The 18,600-nt window shown below is 46.4% G+C and overlaps 1 protein-coding gene across 2 annotated transcripts in view; it reads left to right on the top strand.

The window, feature by feature from the left end:
• Positions 1-18,600, top strand: part of GALNT17 (polypeptide N-acetylgalactosaminyltransferase 17) — a 415,865-nt gene that overhangs the window by 382,322 nt on the left and 14,943 nt on the right. For both annotated transcript variants that reach the window (XM_079796078.1, XM_079796079.1), the window contains 3 exons: positions 761-946; positions 3,370-3,507; positions 9,321-9,416. In XM_079796078.1, the coding sequence (XP_079652204.1) occupies positions 761-946; positions 3,370-3,507; positions 9,321-9,416 (420 nt within the window). The remainder of the gene's footprint in view (positions 1-760; positions 947-3,369; positions 3,508-9,320; positions 9,417-18,600) is intronic.

Genomic DNA, 18,600 nt, shown 5'->3' with positions numbered 1-18,600 from the left:
GGGCAATCAGAAATGCTTTGTTTTTCCTGCCTGGGACTGAGAGTGGTTGGATGGTCCAGCTTTCCCCTGGAAGCAGGGCCTGGGAGCCTGGACGCCTGCCATGCCCAGGCAGAGAACAGCATGTGTCGCTTCCTTGGGCTTTTGCATCTCTCGAAGACAACCATCATGTCAGCCTTCCACCTGATTATTCCAGGAACAGTGATGCCTGTACATGATCTTATTGGGGTGGATGCTTCCAGAATGCCAGGCATCTGTGCTCTCCGGACTCCACACTGGAGCATATTAACAATGCAGAACTAGACCCCTGTATACGGGTACTTTGTGCTGATGTGAACAAAGATGGCCTGTTTTTTAGTTTGAATTTTCCAGTCTAGATCTGCCGGACACAGTTCCAGCAGGTGGGGCGGGGGGAACTTACATGGATGCCAATGCACTACTGAGAACAGAGAAAGCCATGTGTCCCTGGGAGCACCTTGATGGGTCACTCTTACCCAGAGCTGGATTTTAATATTCTAGACATATCTATAAAAATTCCCCAAATGTTCTCTTCTACCTGTTTTAATTAGGTTAGGTTAGGTTAGGTTAGGTTAGGTTAGGGCTGCGGTTACAAACCAACCCTTAAATCTCATATGGCTTTATATGTTAAAATGTTATTTCTCACGCACGCTAGGTCTCCTGAGCCATTGCCTTGGGGCCTCAGGGAGGGGCAGTGACCTCTGGGAATGTCTCTCTCAGGCTGACAAAGTCCTTGCACCTCCAGGTATGGCTCTGCGGGGGCAGCATGGAGGTCCTGCCTTGCTCACGGGTGGCCCACATCGAGCGGAAGAAGAAGCCATACAATAGCAACATCGGCTTCTACACCAAGAGGAATGCTCTCCGGGTGGCTGAGGTCTGGATGGACGATTACAAGTCTCATGTGTACATAGCGTGGAACCTGCCGCTGGAGGTAGGGCCCAGCAGACCTCCCCATCTCCCTAGAACAGTGATCCTTGTGTTGGACGGGACATTGATCCCTTTGATAAGCTGATGCTTCCTCCCCAGAAAGATACTCAGACTTGCAAAATTATGAACGCATTTTGAGGGGGTCCACAGAGCTCCGGGTTTTGGAACCCTCACTGTACAGGGGGACTGTGACAACAGAAACCTCAAAATCCATTTACAAGGACTAGGAGGGTCGTATTGGGTTAGTCCCAGTCTTATTACAGTCATCTGGATGCCCTGCTTCTGAACATGCACTGTTCGGAAGATCCTTGCCCAAAACTGTTGGCACCAGACCCTGTCATCTGTTCTAACGGCTTGCCCTCCCGTGGAGCTCCAGCTGCCTCGTGACATGTGCCCCCACTATATGCTGAATCCCTTGTTTACATGGCTCTTCAGCTCTTCCCCATATTCTGCCCAGAAGGTAGCCCAGGAAAATGCCCGTGTTACTGCAGCCCTTTGAATCCCAGCCCTGCCACTTACTAGTTATGAGATCTTGAATGAATCCATGTATACAGCCTTTGTACCTTGGGTTCCTCAGCTATAAAATGGGGATAATAGCAGGTCCTCCTTCCTCGGTGGTACTTTAGTACTTTAGACCTAAAGTACTAAATCTAAGTACCGGTGACATCCTTAGAGCAGTGCCTGGCTAGGGTATGGGAATGTCGGTGAGTGTTGTTTGTCCTCTGCCACACAGAAGGGTGAGCCAAACCCCCAGCCACAGCTGGCTTTACCTCGTCAGCCAGATGTCCAAGCCATGCCCTTGAGAGGATTGCCTAGAATGTTCCTGCTGAGAAATAGCAGCCCCTGTGTTTCAGGAAGCTGGAGCCCAAAACAGCAGAAATGCAGTTGAATATGTGCAAGGTCTGTGGATAACGAGGATGAAAGTGAAGCATTTACATCATTGTTGTTACAATTGTGGAAACAAGGTTCTACAGTATTGAAAACCCCCATGGCAATGTAGTGCTTTGAGCTGTGACACTGTAAGTGATTTTACTTGTTATGATATCAAGATAGGCAACATTTGGTGAGCCCTTGCTATGTCCCAGGCTCTAGATAAGTTTCTTATTTGTAATATCTCATTTAGCCCTCAAAACAACCTCAAGACTTAGGAACCATCTGCCTCGGTTTCCTCATCTGTACAACAGGGATTGTTCACATTTCTCTCCTAGGGCTCCTGGTAAGCTAAAAATGAGGCTTAGAACAGAGCATGGCTAAAATTAAGGGCTCGATAAATGCTAACCTGATGTGAACCTAGTGTGATGTCCATTTTACAGATGGGTAAACCGAAGCTCTGGGGGTTAGAAGTGACTTGCTTATTAAGGTCCTGCACATAGCATGTGGCGGGGAGGCATGCGAAGTCCAGTCTTCATTCACCTCTGCCCACACCCTGTGATGGCAGTGGAACAGGTGTTATTTTCCCCATTTTGCACATGAGGAGCCGTGACTTAGAATGGTGGTGTGACTTAGAGTCCTGAGACCTCAGGGCTGCTGACTATCCCAATGCCTTCTCCATCATCACAAACCACCTCTGGTCCCTAATGCCAGTGTCCCCTACCACACTTTTCACAAATGGCCATTCTCGTTAATCATGCTAAGTATATTAAAACAAAGAGGTAAATACCGGAGCCCAAGCTTGCCTTTGAATTTTAATGTTTGACATTTAAAGGGCTGTTCCTTTGGAAATCATTGTTTGGCTGCTGAAGAAGAAATCTTAATGAAATCATCTGATCTCTTCTGGACCCCCAAGATGCTGCGTGGCTTCCCCGCCTCTGTGGAGAGCAGCCCGTATCCACTAGTTCAGGGCCATCTTGTGGCTGAGTCTGTGGAGTCATATTTCAGCTACTTTATTTCTCCCTGTCAGCACACAGCAGCCCATTACAGGTTCATTTCTGTAAAAGCAGAGTGAATTATTCATTAGGACATTATTACAAGCTTTGCGATGGAAAATTATTTCACTTCTGCATAAATGAACTCCACAAAGAGCCAACAAAGGGGGAAATTACACCTGTGCAGAAAAGAAAGACAGGAGGTGGTGTAGAGGCACATCTATTTCCTTGTCTTAATGAAATAATTCCTGTGATAATTGGCTCGGATAGTCACTCAAAAAATGTGGGAGAGGCGCAGCTGGGAATACAGGGTGCCACATAGGGTGTCCCGGGACCCCTTTCGCACAGCGATGATCGGGGCAGCTGATTTGGGGACCGTGTGATGCGCTCAGAGGACAGTAGTGTCTAGCTTGGGGATAGATGATCAAATAGGTGCCCTTAATCCGACCTTCCGAGTAAGCTTGCAGAGAAATTAAGATTTCTCTCCGACGGTTTTCCCGAGGGTGACGCTTCGGCCAGAGCTCCCCAGTCACTAATGCCCTTTGCTTCTCTCTACTTTCAGAACCCGGGAATCGACATAGGTGATGTCTCTGAAAGAAGAGCCTTAAGGAAAAGTTTGAAGTGTAAGAATTTCCAGTGGTACCTGGACCACGTTTACCCAGAAATGAGAAGATACAATAACACCATTGCATACGGGGAGGTAATTAAGACCATACATGCTCTCAGCTTGGATGGCTGAGCCATGGGTTGTATATTGCTTTGATGGGGGAAAATAAGGAACAGAGTCATTCATTCATGTACTCATTCATTCATTCATTCATTCAGTGAGTGGATTTTGATGGTGCAGTCCCTGACAGCAGGGCTCTCACCAGCTGGTAGAAGAGACAAAAGGAATGTTACAAAGGGGCATGGGCCATCCTTCAGCCTGTGGTGTGGAATGGCTAATGAGTTCTCTTTGGAACGTTTTGATTTTGAAGTCCCCTGGGACCTGTAAATGGGACATTCACCAGGAAGTTGGGTATAAAGTGGGGTGGGGACTGGAGCTCTCCATTGCTCAATGCTGTGGCCCAGAGCCATTTACCACCAAAGAAAGGGTGAGATGTGCTTCTCAGATTTCCTATGATGAGAAAATAGCACCTTCCTACACCTGAATTCTTTCTTATTACAAATGTCATAAATATAGATTTTGGAAAAGTTTTAAAATAATAGCAATAAACACTCACTGGGTGCTTTCAAAATGCCACGCACTATTCTAAGTGCTTTTTACATATGAATTCGTTTCACTGTCACCTTATGAGGTAATAGTATTTTTCCCCATTTTATTGATAAGAAAGCTGAGACTTAGAGAAATTAAATGAATTACCTAAGTTTTACAGCCTATCAGTCATGTAGCCGGGATTGGATCTAGGCATAGATAATGTGTACATTTTGTTGTGCAGTCTTCTTTATTGTGTATGTATATTGTTTTTTACTAAAAACATATATTTTATACACATACATATGTGCTTTTTATACACACACTAGAGGCCCGGTGCATGAAATTCATGCATGGGGGCGGTCCCCTCAGCCCAGCCTGCACCCTCTCCAGGACCCCTTGGGGGATGTCCGACTGCCGGTTTAGACCTGATCCCAGGGATCGGGCCTAAACCAACAGTCGGACATCCCTCTCACAATCCAGGACCACTGGCTCCTAACTGCTCACCTGCCTGCCTGCCTGCCTGATTGCCCCTAACTGCCCCCCCTGCCAGCCTGGTCACCCCAACTGCCCCCCCTACTGGCCTGATCATCCCTAACTGCCCCTCCCACCAGCCTGGTCCCCCCTTACTGCCTCCCCTGCCAGCCTGGTGGCCCCCAGCTACCCCCCCTGCTGGCCTGGTCACCCCCAACTGCCCCACCGCCAGCCTGGTCGCCCCTCACTGCTCCCCCTGCCAGCCTGTTGCCCCCAACTGCCCCCCTGCTGGCCTGATTGCCCCATGCAGCCTGCTTGTTCAGTCATTTGGTTGTCCCTCACTAACCCCCCTGCTGACCTGGTTGCCCCACACAGCCTGCTCTTCAGTCGTTTGGTCATCCCTCACTATACCCCCTGCCAGCCTTGTCGCCCCACACAGCCTGCTGTTCGGTCGTTACTGTTACCGTGACGGCATCCCAGTCAATTTGCATATCCCTCTATTATTAGTATAGATTCTCCATCTCTGATTATAGACTGAAGCTAGCAAGGCATTCTTTGATTTAGCATGTTTACTCTTTCTATAGCTGTGAATTTTTCTACTTTATGCCTGGTGCCTTTTATTATTTTAATTTTTATTGAATTTATTGGGATGACATTAGTTAATAAAATTATATAGTTTTTTAAGTGTACAGATCTATAATACATCATCTGTATATTGTATTATGTGTTCACCATCCCAAATCAAGTCTCCTTCCATCACCATTTATCCCCCCTTTACCTTCTTCTACCCACCCACCTTTCTCTCTGGTAATCACCATACTGTTGTCTGTATCTATGAGAGTGTGTGTGTGTGTGTGTGTGTGTGTGTGTGTGTGTGTGTGTTTGCTTAACCTCTTCACCTTTTTCGCCCAGCCCCCCAATTCCCCTCCACTCTGACAGCTGTCAGTCTGTTCTCTATGAGTCTGTTTCATTTATTTTCTTTTTCTTTTTTTATTGATGAAGAGGAAGAGAGAGGGAGAGAGAAACATCAATGATGATAGAGAATCATTGATTGGCTGCCTCCTGCACTCCCCAAACTGGGGATCAAGCCCACAACCCCGGTATATGCCCTGACCAGGAATAGAACTGTGACCTACTGGTTCATAGGTCAATGCTCAACCACTGAGCCATGCTGGCTGGGCCTATGAGTGTTTCTATTTTGCTTCTTAGTTCATTTTATTCATTAAATTCATTCCACATATGAGTGAAATCATATGGTACTTGTCTCTCTCTGGCTTATTTCACTTAGCATAATGCTCTCTAGGTCTACCTATGTGTCACAAAGGATAAGATTTCCTTTTTTATGGCTGAGTAGTATTCCATTATATAAATATACCACAGATTTTTTATTCACTCATCTATAGATGGACCCTTGAGCTGCTTCCAGATCTTGGCTATTGTAATCAGCTCCAGGTTAAACCATCAGGGTTCAGGTGAGGTGTCTCTCCTGAGCGGGAATTAGGAAAGGGAAGCTTGCTTCTTTCAGGGGTAGTCTGTGTCATGCAGACTCCAGAGCCAGCCTGCTGGATGAATCCACTACCCCGGGTGGCTCTTCTCAGCTTCCATTCCTTCATCTGTGAAATGGGGGAAGGAAAATGCTTATTGCATGGGGTTGTTGGGAAGATGAAACATATGATGTGTAGAGTTCTTAGAATAGTAACTGGCACACAGCAGTAATTATGAAGTCTTTTCTTCTTCAAATAAAAAAGCATGGTTTGGGGTGTTTTGTTTGTTTTTTGTTTCCAAAGTAAGATCAAACATAAAGGAAGCATTGGAAAATGGTGGGCAGTGAATGGATTATTTGTAAGATAATTAGGTAAATTGCCTAGCTCTTTGGAAAAGAAAACAATTTAGATTCTAACAGCTTGCCATATCCCAAAGTGAATTTCAGATGAGCTATAGCATTAAATGAAAGAAAAGAAACCATAATAGAACCATAGGGAAATAGATACGAATCTGATCTCTAAAAGGGGAAGGAAGGGCTTTCTAAGAATCAAAGCCATGAAAGAAAATGCAAAGGAAAAGGATAATGGATCTGAGCTCATAAATATTAAAGTAATCTATACATCAACCAAATAGAGAAATATATGCCAAACTGGAAATAGGTATGCCATAAATACTGTAGATGAATGGATAGTATCATTAATATATAATGAGCCCTGAAAATTGATTTAAATAAAAAAAAATTTAACCTAAATAAGAAAAGTTAAAATCCCATAGAAAAATAAAGTACAAAAGAAAATATAATAGTTGAAAAACACATGAAAATTTCTAATTTATTTTATAATCAAAGAAGTGAAAACTAATTTTAAAATACATTGCGATAGCTTTTCTCCTACTACCAAGTGAACAAATACTCATTGTTAGAATATGTGCTGGTACTTTGCCAGCAAGGTCTTGGTAATATGAAAAGCCACATATCCTCTCGTGAGAGTGCAAATTGAAATGAGCTTTTTAAAAAGCAATTTGAACCGCATGTATTACAGGGCTTAATGATAGCCATTCCACTCTTCTCCTAAGCAAATAATCTGAAATGAGGACAAAGATTTGAGAGTAAAATTGTTCATCTTAGTGACTTTTTTTTTAATCAAAAATTCTGAATCTAACTTGAAGGTTAGTTAAATATACTGTCTTAATGGTTTGAACATTGTAGCTATTTCAAAAGGTTTGTACAAAAGTTTAATGACTTGAGAAAAGTATTGATAATGTAATTCTTAAAAGCAAGTGGAATAGGCAGGTTTTGTGTGGGGACTTTTTCATGTCTCCCAGGTATCACTAGTGTTTATGTGATAATATTATAATTAGAAGAACAAAATGGTACTAACAAAGGAAGAATAAAAATAGGAAAATGCGGGAAGATGGCCAGGACAGAGGAAATGATGTCTCTGGAGCCCAACAGGGGGACGGCCTTGGAGATTGTAGTTGATTTTGGGGTGGGGAGGACGTCTTACTTATGCAAAAATCTCCTCTTCTAAGTAATACATTTAATGCATACATTCTGTAGAAACTATAAAGATGAAAACAAAACCTACTCCAATTCCCAGGCATTGTTAACATTTTCAGCATCTTCTGTTTGCTGAGCTCACCATTAACTGAAATGTGTTTCAGATGTACTATCGCATTCAATGAAAAAAGTCACACTAGTCAAATTTAATTTGTACAAAATCTACCATTATTTAGATAATGGTAGATTTATTTAGATAACTGTTTTTTAAAATATGTTTTTATTGATTTCAGAGAGGAAGGGAGAGAAAGATAGAGACATCAATGATGAGAGAGAACCTTTTGCTGCCTCCTGCACTTTCCCCACAGGGGATGGAGCCTGCAACCTGGGCATGTGCCCTGATCAGGAATTGAACCGTGACCTCCTGGTTCATAGATTGACACTCAACCTCTGAGCCACACCAGCTGGGCTATTTGCATTTTATATATTCTTTAAGAATAACTTTGTAGTCTAATTCAGTTCAGTGACAAAATTTACCAGTATTCAGACAAGTGTAATTTAAAGCTTACTACTAGTAGTTCTTGTCACCACACCAGACCCCAGCCAGTGACGAAGGGAGACACACCCCTCTGAGCAGATGTCAGCTCTGGCATTTCTGCCTCACTGGACATCCAGTGCCAGTGTCCAGGCTTCCTTAGGCAATAATTCACTTTTTATTCATTTTAAAATATTTTTACCTATGTTATCTAGAATGTCTTAAAATAATTTTTAAAGAAAGGTATGTGTATGTTTTATAGCCTGACTTTTGCATGCATGAGACAGGGCTTCCTACATGCAAAAGCATGTCAGTGTGCACGAAACATTGGGCCACCAACTCCTCTGCTCAAAATGCTATGGTTGGTCCATACTACCCTCATGGCCTGGACTGCCCTAGCCCCTAGTTCACTTTTGCACTTCTTTTTTTTTTCCTTTAGGCATTATTATATGAAATATAACACATATACAGTGTGCATAAAGTATACATGTGCAGTGTAACAATATAAAGCAAACGTCCACATAGCTACCATCCGGCTGAAAAACAGAACATTGCCAGTATCATTCCAACTATCCCTTTTAGCATTTAGCTCAGGAGCCACCTCCCCTCCGTCTCTGAACCCCTCTTCTTGATTTACCCAGTTAGTTTGGTTTCCATGGAGAACATAATCTGGAGGGGACCGTGTACATGGAGAAGGCCAGCATTGCTGTTTTCCCGCTGGTTGAGATTGCAGGGTGGTGGGTGGGACGGACACCCACATAGAACACAGTGCACCTGGAGGGCCAAATTAGGGGACTTTTGTCTGTTCCTTTGAAGGTGCACTCTGAACACTTGGTGCCTGGCCCGGTGTATGCATTCAGTAGCTATTTTTTGAATATACAAATAAACATTGCTAGAGTTCTGCATGATGGAAAGGCCTTTGTTTGCTTTTTGATGACTGTTTTCCATGCCTCTATGTCAGTAATGAACGGAGAAGCTGACCTGTGATTCCTAATGTTATTAAAACCAGCATTGGTGCTGAAGCCCACTTTGGAAAACCAATGGCTGACCAGTGTTTCTTTGTCCAGATGTTTTCTGAGATCCTTTTTCATGCTGGGGAGGGGGAGCCGTGTGGGTGAGGGTCACAGACACAGGATTGGTGCCCATGGCATCCTCTGAAGGGCTCTGCTAGAGGGATCACATCGCAGACGCAGCCCTTGGTCCACGTGGGGTGTCGCTTGACCTCCCCATTGAGTGGCTGGGACCATGACATGGTGGAATGGTAGTTGAGCAGCAGCAGCTCCACCAGATGAGCTCTGATGGATGATGTTTTCCTTATTCCTGCAGCTTCGCAACAACAAGGCAAAAGATGTCTGCTTGGACCAGGGGCCGCTGGAGAACCACACGGCAATACTGTACCCATGCCACGGCTGGGGACCCCAGGTAGGAGCATCCCTGACCAGGAAAAGAGTAAATTCAGCGGCCCACAGGGGATTTGTGGGACTTCTGTTGTCTTCTACCTGGGTGGTGGTCACCTGTTCTGTGGGGAGAGTTCTGGTTGTTTCTCTGTGAGGTTCACAAGTGGTTACATCAGCACAGATATTGAGAGGATCAATGGGCATGAGCCGTACTGAAAGGAAAATGTAAACTGGAGGATCATTTGCTAATAGGGAAGAGTATGAGTTATAATTATAAACAAAAGCCTGCTTACAACTTCAAAGAAAGAGTTAGCAGATTCCCTGGTGAAAACCTGACTGACATGTCCACCCTGGAAGGCCACCATCAGTTTGATCGGAAGAATGACCTGGTCTGTAAGTGATGCGAGAGCCAGGTGCTGACTGGGAAGGAGGAAGGTGCTTGCAGTACATTTCAGAGAACACGTGTTCTCTGATCTCTCATTAGAACACACAAGATAGCTCAAAAAGGACAGAATGATCAACCAACGAAGTGAAAACAGAGCCTGGTAAATGAATTTTCTTTGACAACTTTGTGCTAGCCAATGGTGGGGTGTGGATGTGTGTGTGTGATGTGTGTGTGTGTGTGTGTGTGTGTGTGTGTGCGCGCGCGCGCGCAAAGAGCTTAGCAGAAATTCTCTAAGATTGGGAATAAGCATATCCAAAAATGTCATTCCACTTGCCATTCATAAAAATTTAAAACATTTTTATGTCAATCAATAGCCATAAAAGGCAAGCTACAAATTGGGAAAACATTTATTATTCAATTCCAGAGGAGTACTGGATGTTTGGTTCAAAGCCAGACTTGCAGATTCTCCTGTGAAAGGAAGACACTGGACAAAGTACCCTGAAACCTTCTGTTGTCTCTCTCGTGTCCTATGAACGCACCTGTTCACATGCAAATTTACATTCATACACACGTACTCATGCATGCATTCATAAAGGCTCGCAGCTTTGTCTGCTCGGAGAACTTTGTTTCCTGATAAGCCAGGACCTGGGAAGAAGAGTTGTATTCCCTCTGCCATCACCACAGGCAGTTCTCATAGTCCAGACCCTCGGCCCTTCAAGATGATGGGTCCTCCGAAGGAGAAATACCAGACAGGTCAAATCCTGAATCGTTTGGTCCTTGCAACCGCTCTGGGCAGTAGCAGACAGCATAAGGAAACTGAAGCATGGAGGGGCAAGTGCCTGTTAGCAAAGCAGGCTAGAATCCAGGCCCTCTAGCACAGTGGTTCTCAACCTTTCTAATGCCGCGACCCTTTAATACAGTTCCTCATGTTGTGGTGACCCCCAACCATAAAATTATTTTCGTTGCTACTTCATAACTGTAATTTTGCTACTGTTAATGAATCTTAATGTAAATATCTGTGTTTTCTGATGGTCTTAGGCTCTACAGCAGTGGTTCTCAACCTGTGGGTCACGACCCACAGGTTGAGAACCGCTAACAGGGTCACCTAGCAGAGTCTAGCACAACCAAAGCATTTTAAGTTCAAATCTAATCTATTTAATTCAAGATTGATTACTGGGCCCTACCAGAATTGACAGTTGGCTAAAAGTGCCGTGGGGAGCAGGAGAATGACTGGGTAGGAGGGCTCCTTCCCATTGGGAAATGGGGTATTAGCATCAAAGGCAGCATGGACTAAAGAATCCAGTGAGTGTCTTCATCCATTCACTCCCTCATTCTCTCAACAGATACATCTTGATCACCTCCTGCGGGTGCTCGTCACAATTGCATTTGGTAGCTGATAAGATAGCCACCCTGTTCTCAAGTGGTTTACACTTGAGGGGGAGAGACTAGTAAAGAGGCAGGAAACCTACAGCATAGTAAGTGTGGAAGGAGCAAGATAGCTCAGGGTGCTGGGTGCTGGGAGACAGAGGTGCCCTCTTTGCCCGGAGCTTAGAATGCAAGAGGGAAAGAAGTGCTGAGAGAAGGGAGATGGAGAGGCAGATCTGCCGTGGCCTGATAATGCTCCACAGCACAGGTGCCCACACGTCACTGTGCCGGGGAATCACCTGGAAGGCTTGTGAAAGCACCCACTACTGGGCCCCACCCCCAGAGTTTCTGAGTTAGGAGGTTAGGGTAGGGCCTGAGGTTTTGTATTTCTAACAAGTTCCCAGATGATGCCAGGGTTGCTGGGACTTGACCCTGAGGGCAATGGAGAGTCACTGAAGGGCTCACCTTGGGGAATGATATGTTTAGACTGGGCACAGAGACCCGGAGGAGTCCAGAGAGAGATGGATGCTCTTGCCATGTAGCTGATTATGGACTGGCAGACCAAATTAGGCTGCTCGTTGCTGCCTCCAGTTCTAGGCTGCATGTAAGTCGGCCATGGATGTCTTCCATCAACTGCTTTTTTAAAATATATTTGTATTGATTTCAGAGAGGAAGGGAGAGAGAGAAACATCAATGATGTGAGAGAATCATTGATTAGCCACCTCCTGCACACCCCACAACCCTGGCATGTGCCCTGACCGGGAATCGAACTGTGACCTCCTGGTTCATAGGTCGATGCTCAACCACTGAGCCATGCCGGCCAGGCAATACTTTACCAGTAAAGTAAGTCTAATGGTGTGTTTTGCTCTACGACGTGTTCAGAATTAGAGAGCACTCTCGGAACTACCCTCCGGCCGCCAGGCTGCCCCTCCCCTGGCTCGTCAAGGTTTCTCCCCTTCCTCCTAACAGCTCCCTCTACACCAGGAGTCATTCCCCACCAGTCACGTGTGTTGGCATCTTTTTAAACTGCTTCATAAAGTGCTGTGGGTTAATGGAGACTAATTCAAAGCTCTGTAATAAGGCAACTCCCAGAAGAAGGAATTGGTGTTCCATGGACATTGTTAGCTTAATTAATGGACTCTGTTGTAATTTATTGTCAAACAGCAATTAAACAGAGATAAAATAGGCACTGAGGAGGGTAATTTCCTGTCTGGTAACATGTGTTTGTCAACAAGATGGAAATGGTTCCCAGCCATTCAGAGAGCCTGTTCGCTGGCGAGTGTATGCCAGTGAGCTATGACCAGCCTTGGTTTGGTCTGGTTACTAATTTGGATTAGACACACATTCATTTCTTTTTTGAGCCTAACCTTCATTTAAAAATAGGATATCAAGGACACAGCAGCAGCCTTTGGTGTTAGCTTGACCCCATTACAGCAGAGTCTTGTTCAAGGATGCGACAGCCCCTCACCCTGCTCCAGGCTGCTGCCATCCTGGGCCCAGGTCGGGTGGGTCCCCAAGCTGGAGCAGCCAAGGTCGCCCAACAGGGGTAAAGGCCATGGGAATGGCCTTCTTGGCAGCCCCTCCCTGTGTTCTCTCTCAGCCGACCCCCTTACCCTCCCCATCCACTGCTCCTGATTTCCCTTGGTGGCAAAGGTCAAATTGAGAGAAAGAGGTGGGCAGTGCTGCCCTGAGGGGCTCGGGGGCATGGAGCATCTTACTGACCCCTTACCACTTCCGACAGCTCTGGGGCTGCTCTAAGCTGAGCTGTTTGCCCGAGGGCCCCGCCCTGTAACAGGTGCAGTGAGGTCCAGAGCCACAGGTCGGGGCCTGCCTACAGACAGCTCTGAGCACTCAGGCCAGAGGCCTGGCTGGGCTGAGGCAGGGAACCAAAATGCTGCTGCTGATAAACCCATTTCTATTTTAGTGATGCATTCAGTGCAGTCACGTAGGTAGTGACTGCCCTCTTTACTGATGAGAGACTCATGTAGTGTGTTCCATCCCACTCTTCAAACTAAAGCTGTGTGACTCCTGAACTTGGGCACTTTGCTGTGCCATCTGGGGAGCATGTCTCCAGTCCTCGATCCCCCAAATGTTCTCTAGCCCATAGCCGGCCATGGTAGAAAGAGCTGAGCAAGCATAGAGCCAATGCTAGGCAAGTGGAATGTCAGAGCAAAGGAGAGGAGGTGGGAGGTGCATACTGCATGTTTGATGGACAATCAGGCAATTGGCTGTGGCAAGTGATTGAGGGTGGTCAACAGGGAGAATAGTACTGAGAGACCTAGGGCTTCCCACCCAACATCTCAGGTGTGGTCCACGGTACTGCTGGCCACCAGGAACTCCTGATAAATGCTGATCCCTGAGTCCTGCCCCAAACACACAGAAAGTGGGGCCTAGGAATCTGCATGTTAACACTCATCTCCAAGTGCCTTTTTCCCAATCGACATAATTATTGATCATCTGTTATGTGCAAAATTGTGTGTTAGACAGATAGTAGTGAAGGTATGTCTCTCTTTGTCCAGGGCAGGTCCAGGTTATGCTTAGTGTTCCAGCTTAACTTTTTAAATTCATAATACTATTTCAGTTTTTATATAATTGAGTTTTTAAGGTAAAATTCACTTTTTTTAAAATCATCACTGGAGGATATTTTTTTGCATTAACTTTTTAGAGAGAATGGAGGGGAGCGAAGAGGAGAGGACAGAAGAGGAGAGAGAGAGAGAGAGAGAGAGAGAGAGAGAGAGAGAGAGAGAGAGAAAGAGAGAGAGGGAGAGAGAGAGAGAGAGAGAGAGAGAGAGAGAGAGAGAGAGAGGAGACACATCAATTGGTTGCCTCCATTTCACACCCAGACCAGGGCCAGGGATTGAGCCTACAACCAAGGTACATGCCCTTGACCAGGAATTGAGCCCATGACCCTTTGGTCTGCAGGCCAATACTCTAACCACTGAGCAACTGGCCAGGGCTCACTCTTTCTAATGTATAGTTTTGAGTTTTGACAAACATGTGGTCAAGTAACCCCACCACAGTCAAGACATAGAGCAGTTCTGCCCCTCCCCGCCTCCATTCTCTGCCCGCTTTGGAGTGAATCCTGCCTCTGCCCCAGGTGCTTTACACACATCAGGTCTGGGGCTCGCTTCACTGGGAGTGTGCACGGGACCCCACATAAATGCTGCCCATATACAAACATAGAATGTCCGCGATGCAGGCTCCTCCTGGGTGAGGACCATAACTCTCCAGCTGCCCATGCGTGGACAGGGCATGACCAGCACAGGGTCCAAGTGGTGTGGCCCTAGGGACTTCTGGGAGAACTTTGAAACAGCTACTCTGTAGTGGGGCATTCTTAAGACAAGGTGTGCACCGTGGGGAGGAATTGAGGGCTGTCAGGCTCTGTGCCAAGGACCTTTCTGATTTTCTGGGCTCCAGGGAGGGCACCACGGGTCCCTTCTGTTTGTCCTTCTGTCAATAACATTTTATTCTTCCTCTCCCTCTTTTCTGAGAAGCTCACAACCCTCCCCTCACAGTTAATTCATCACCAGAATGACAGATGAGAATTCTTCCATCCCATAATTAAATTTAATCTGATCTTGGACTTACTCTCTGATGGCTTCATCCCTTCAGCGACACATCATCCCCAGCCTTGTCACAATGATGCATGTGCCAAGTGAGGCACAGTTCCCCGCTGGAGTGGCAGGCTCTGGCGCTGTTAGCATGTGGAAGGCGCTTGGAAACACAGAAGCTAATGACATCCAGCAGCCTCGTAGCTTCCAAACAAAGTCATGTAGGCATTGGGGCTCAGGGGATGGAGCCATTGAGAGCACATTGACGTTAACACCCCTCCCCCCCCCATGGCTTTGCCCCATAAAACAAGCCCATGATTCTGGGCAAGGGCTTCTCACATTTAGTAGGAAACAAACCCAGTAATTCCTTCCGATTTCTGGAAAGCACCCTGAGGTCAAAGCAGGGCCAACAGGGTTGGAGGCGTGAGGGCAGGGACTTTTTATGTTAGGAAAACTGGCCACATACACCAAAGAGAGAGAGAGGAAAACAGGGCAGAAGACACCTTGCTGTGGGAGACACGGCGGAGTTTCTCTGCTGCTCAGTTCCATTCCCTATCTCTTATGCAATATTTAAAAGCCGACCCCACCCCCTGCATTCCAGTGAGGCACTCATAAATTCATTTTGCCTTGTCGCAGAGCGTGGGAATATTTAAGAGCCTTTTTTTTCTTGTTTCTCTGCCTCATCTTTTATAAAAATATCCTAAATGTTTCTGATTTTGTTATTTCAGGGTTGTTAGTTCCTGCCTCCTGGGCCCTGCCTCCATCCAGCCCACATGCGCCTCCCTGATGCCCGCCCTCTTTGCAGACTTCCGTGGAGAGCAGGGGTAGCCTTTCTGCTTCCTGGGGCTGTGGGGAAGTCTATGGGGGACCCGAGCCTCTGTCTCCACCATCTGCTTTGCTTCCCTTTTCAAGTTCCTGTTTCCGATTCCCTCTTTCTAATTATGCCTGAAAGTGGGTCTCAAAGTCCACACACAGGGAGCTGGCGAACTCCATTTCCTAAGAGGCATACAGAAGTGAACGCACGCACCGTTGACCTTGCTCAAGGAGCACTCCGGGTTAAGGAGGAATTACTGTACATTCTTTCTTGCCAGAATGGGTTGATGAACTATTCTTTCCAGAAAATCTGAACTACAATCACAAATTGTTTTCCAGTAGAAGTTATTAGTTAAAAGTTTTATATCTCTTTAGAATGTTAGTTGACTTTTCTCTCCATACACACAGAGATATCCAGGCAGGTTTTGTGTTAATGTTGGGCTTGAAATAAGGAACCTAGACTGAACAACGTGGTGGTGGCCACATTATCAACTGAACATTCCTACCTTGCCCAGAGCTGTCAAATTCAAAAAAGTCACTGCTTATCTTTTTCTTTTTTACTCAAGATACAGCAGCATTACAGGGAGTTTATAAACATACAAATTTAAATCACCCATAATCCTATCACTCTGAAACCTCTGTTAGTGTTTTGGAGGCTTGCTTTAGTCATTTTTTGTTTTGTTTTAAGAAACATCTTGGGGTTTTGTTTTTTAGGTTGTTTTTTATATCACAGCATCAATAAAGAAACAATACCACTGCTTCTGAAGGACGTGAAGGGGGAGGAGAAGGCTGCTGGTGAAAAAGGCGTTTAGGGCTTCAGCACTACAGAGTTAGTGCAAAATGTTAGTTGGTCATTTACTTCAGAGTTTTGATTTTTCTTTGGCTCAGTGGTGTCCACTGAATGATTATTTGGGAATATGTTCCTTGTTTGGAATGGAGGACATCTGAGATCATGACCAAACAGAATTAAAGGTAGATCTGGAAGAGTTTAGGGCTAGTGGAGTTGGGGCCACTGGTACCGATGTCGGGGCCTCAGGAGTCTGGGTTCCCACAGGAGGAGGCCAGAGGAAGGCCAGATGTGGGGAGCAGAATGTCTTAGACTGTCCTCATCTTACCACCTGCCTGGCTCAGGTGCTAGGGTTTGTGTAAAGTGCCATGGATCAGAAATCATGCTGGAATCTCACCCACCTGGCGATCACTGAGGTGCCATGTACACACTGAGGTTGCTTGTGTGGCCTCCTTATGGCTTCCTCCTGTAGCTTCAGGGGGTTGAGTGTCATAGACGATGGGTCCTGCTTTCAGGGGATGCCTATCAATCATCTTGACTGCCTGATACTGCTTCCCAAAGGCTGGGTTCATGTCTGTGAAATTCCTGCAGAGCCTGAGTCTGTGCCCTCCATGGAGACTGAAGGTCAACCAGCCACATCTTGAAGGTGAATCTCAATAAACCCTTTCAGGAAGGATTCATGCACAAGAATGGGTCCTTGTCAGCTCAATCTCAGTATCCTCCATGTAAATGGTCGGTTTGGCCATGGACTTACCAAGGTTTCGGGGGAGGAAGATGAGTTCTGTTTGGGGAAATGTGAGTTTTGGGGAGAGTGGGCTTTGAGAATCCCAGTGGTGATGTCCTCCAGGCAGCCGAACATTCCAACCCAGTGCTGAGGACAGATGGGGCTCCGGGGTGTGTACTGAGGGACATCAGAGCAACAGTCCTAGGAAAGACCCTAGGGAAACAAGGCATGCGGCCTGCCGGCTGTGAGTTTGACATGCTTGCCTTAGGGCATCTCCATGTTTAGTGGGCAACAGAGCCAGAGCAGTTCACACAAGAAAGATGGTCACAACAACCAAGGAACAGTAGCATCAAATGTTGCTGCCTAGAGTAAGGTAGACCACGCTGCGTGTTAGATGTAGCAACAAAGAAACCGAGGGAGGGAGGCCTCTCCGTGGAGTGTGGCGTGGAAGCCAGACTGGAGTGGGTGCAGGGAAGGAAGGGAGGTGGGGAGGCAGAGGCATGATGGAGAGAACGCTCTGGAAGCTTGACTTTCAGGGGAAGAGAGAAGACAGGTGGGTGGCAGCGGGGGCCAGAACTGGAAAGCACCATTAAGACAGAGTGAAAGGAAGTGGAAAACTAAACAGAAAGGAACTAATTACATTCCTAAAACATTAGTGGAAAGTGTAGAGAACACTGAGGATTAATGCTTGGAAAGTAGATGTTCTGTAGTCTTAATTTGAGCAAAACTAAATTTCCCCTGGGTCAAATTATGGGATATGGGAGCAGAAATTTAAGACTTTCTCTTTTTTTCTGAGAGAAATATGTGAATTTATCTTGACAGAAATATAGGAATCGGTTGACCTGCCAGCCCAGATTCACCCCTCTGAGAACCACAATTTTTAGCCCACTTGGCACAATTTACAATGCTGAAGGCCCCAAATCCCAGGGACATGTTCTCTCTGACTGAGGAGGCTGGGCACATGGTGGGCCATCTACAGATGTTTAGTGCTCAATGAGGAGTCACAAATGGTGTATCAGCTGCTGGCAGGATGGGCCTGCTGCTTTGGCCAGGCCTGTGTTGTGGCCATGAGCTGAGCCCAGAGTGGCCACAGCCTGGCACCAGCTCCAGGATGGGCCCCTGAGCTCAAGTGGGAGACACAGCGTGAGAGGACCAGTCCAGCAGGAGGGGTCCACAAAATGAGAGTAAAGCCACTGTGCCAGTGGGAGTTTTGGCTTCTAGAATCAGGAGTGAAAAATAGAGTCTCTTCCGTGGAGACATGCCCCCACCTTTTTAGGGTCATTGTCATTGGTCAAATAACATTATGCAAATGAACAGACCCAGACCAAGGCCTGGAGAGTAAGGCTGTGTGGTGTCCTTGGACACCTGGACCTGAGTCTCAGGGCAGGTTCCGTTTCAGAGCACCTTCCCCTCGGCTCTCACACATGAGCGTCATACCCAGGCCCACGTCTGACTCCTCTGTGAAGGCTCTGAATGCCAGTGGTCGAGGCTGATCAAGTCGATGATTGGCCTGGGACTCCTCGGGAACAAGCCAGGAGCAGAAAACAGGCACAGCCCTTCTGCCCCCACTGCGGAGGTGTGAGG

This window comes from Cnephaeus nilssonii, assembly GCF_951640355.1.
Source record: "Cnephaeus nilssonii genome assembly, chromosome: 2".
Classification (NCBI taxonomy): Eukaryota; Metazoa; Chordata; class Mammalia; order Chiroptera; family Vespertilionidae; genus Cnephaeus; species Cnephaeus nilssonii.
This window is presented reverse-complemented; position numbering and strand designations above follow the sequence as displayed.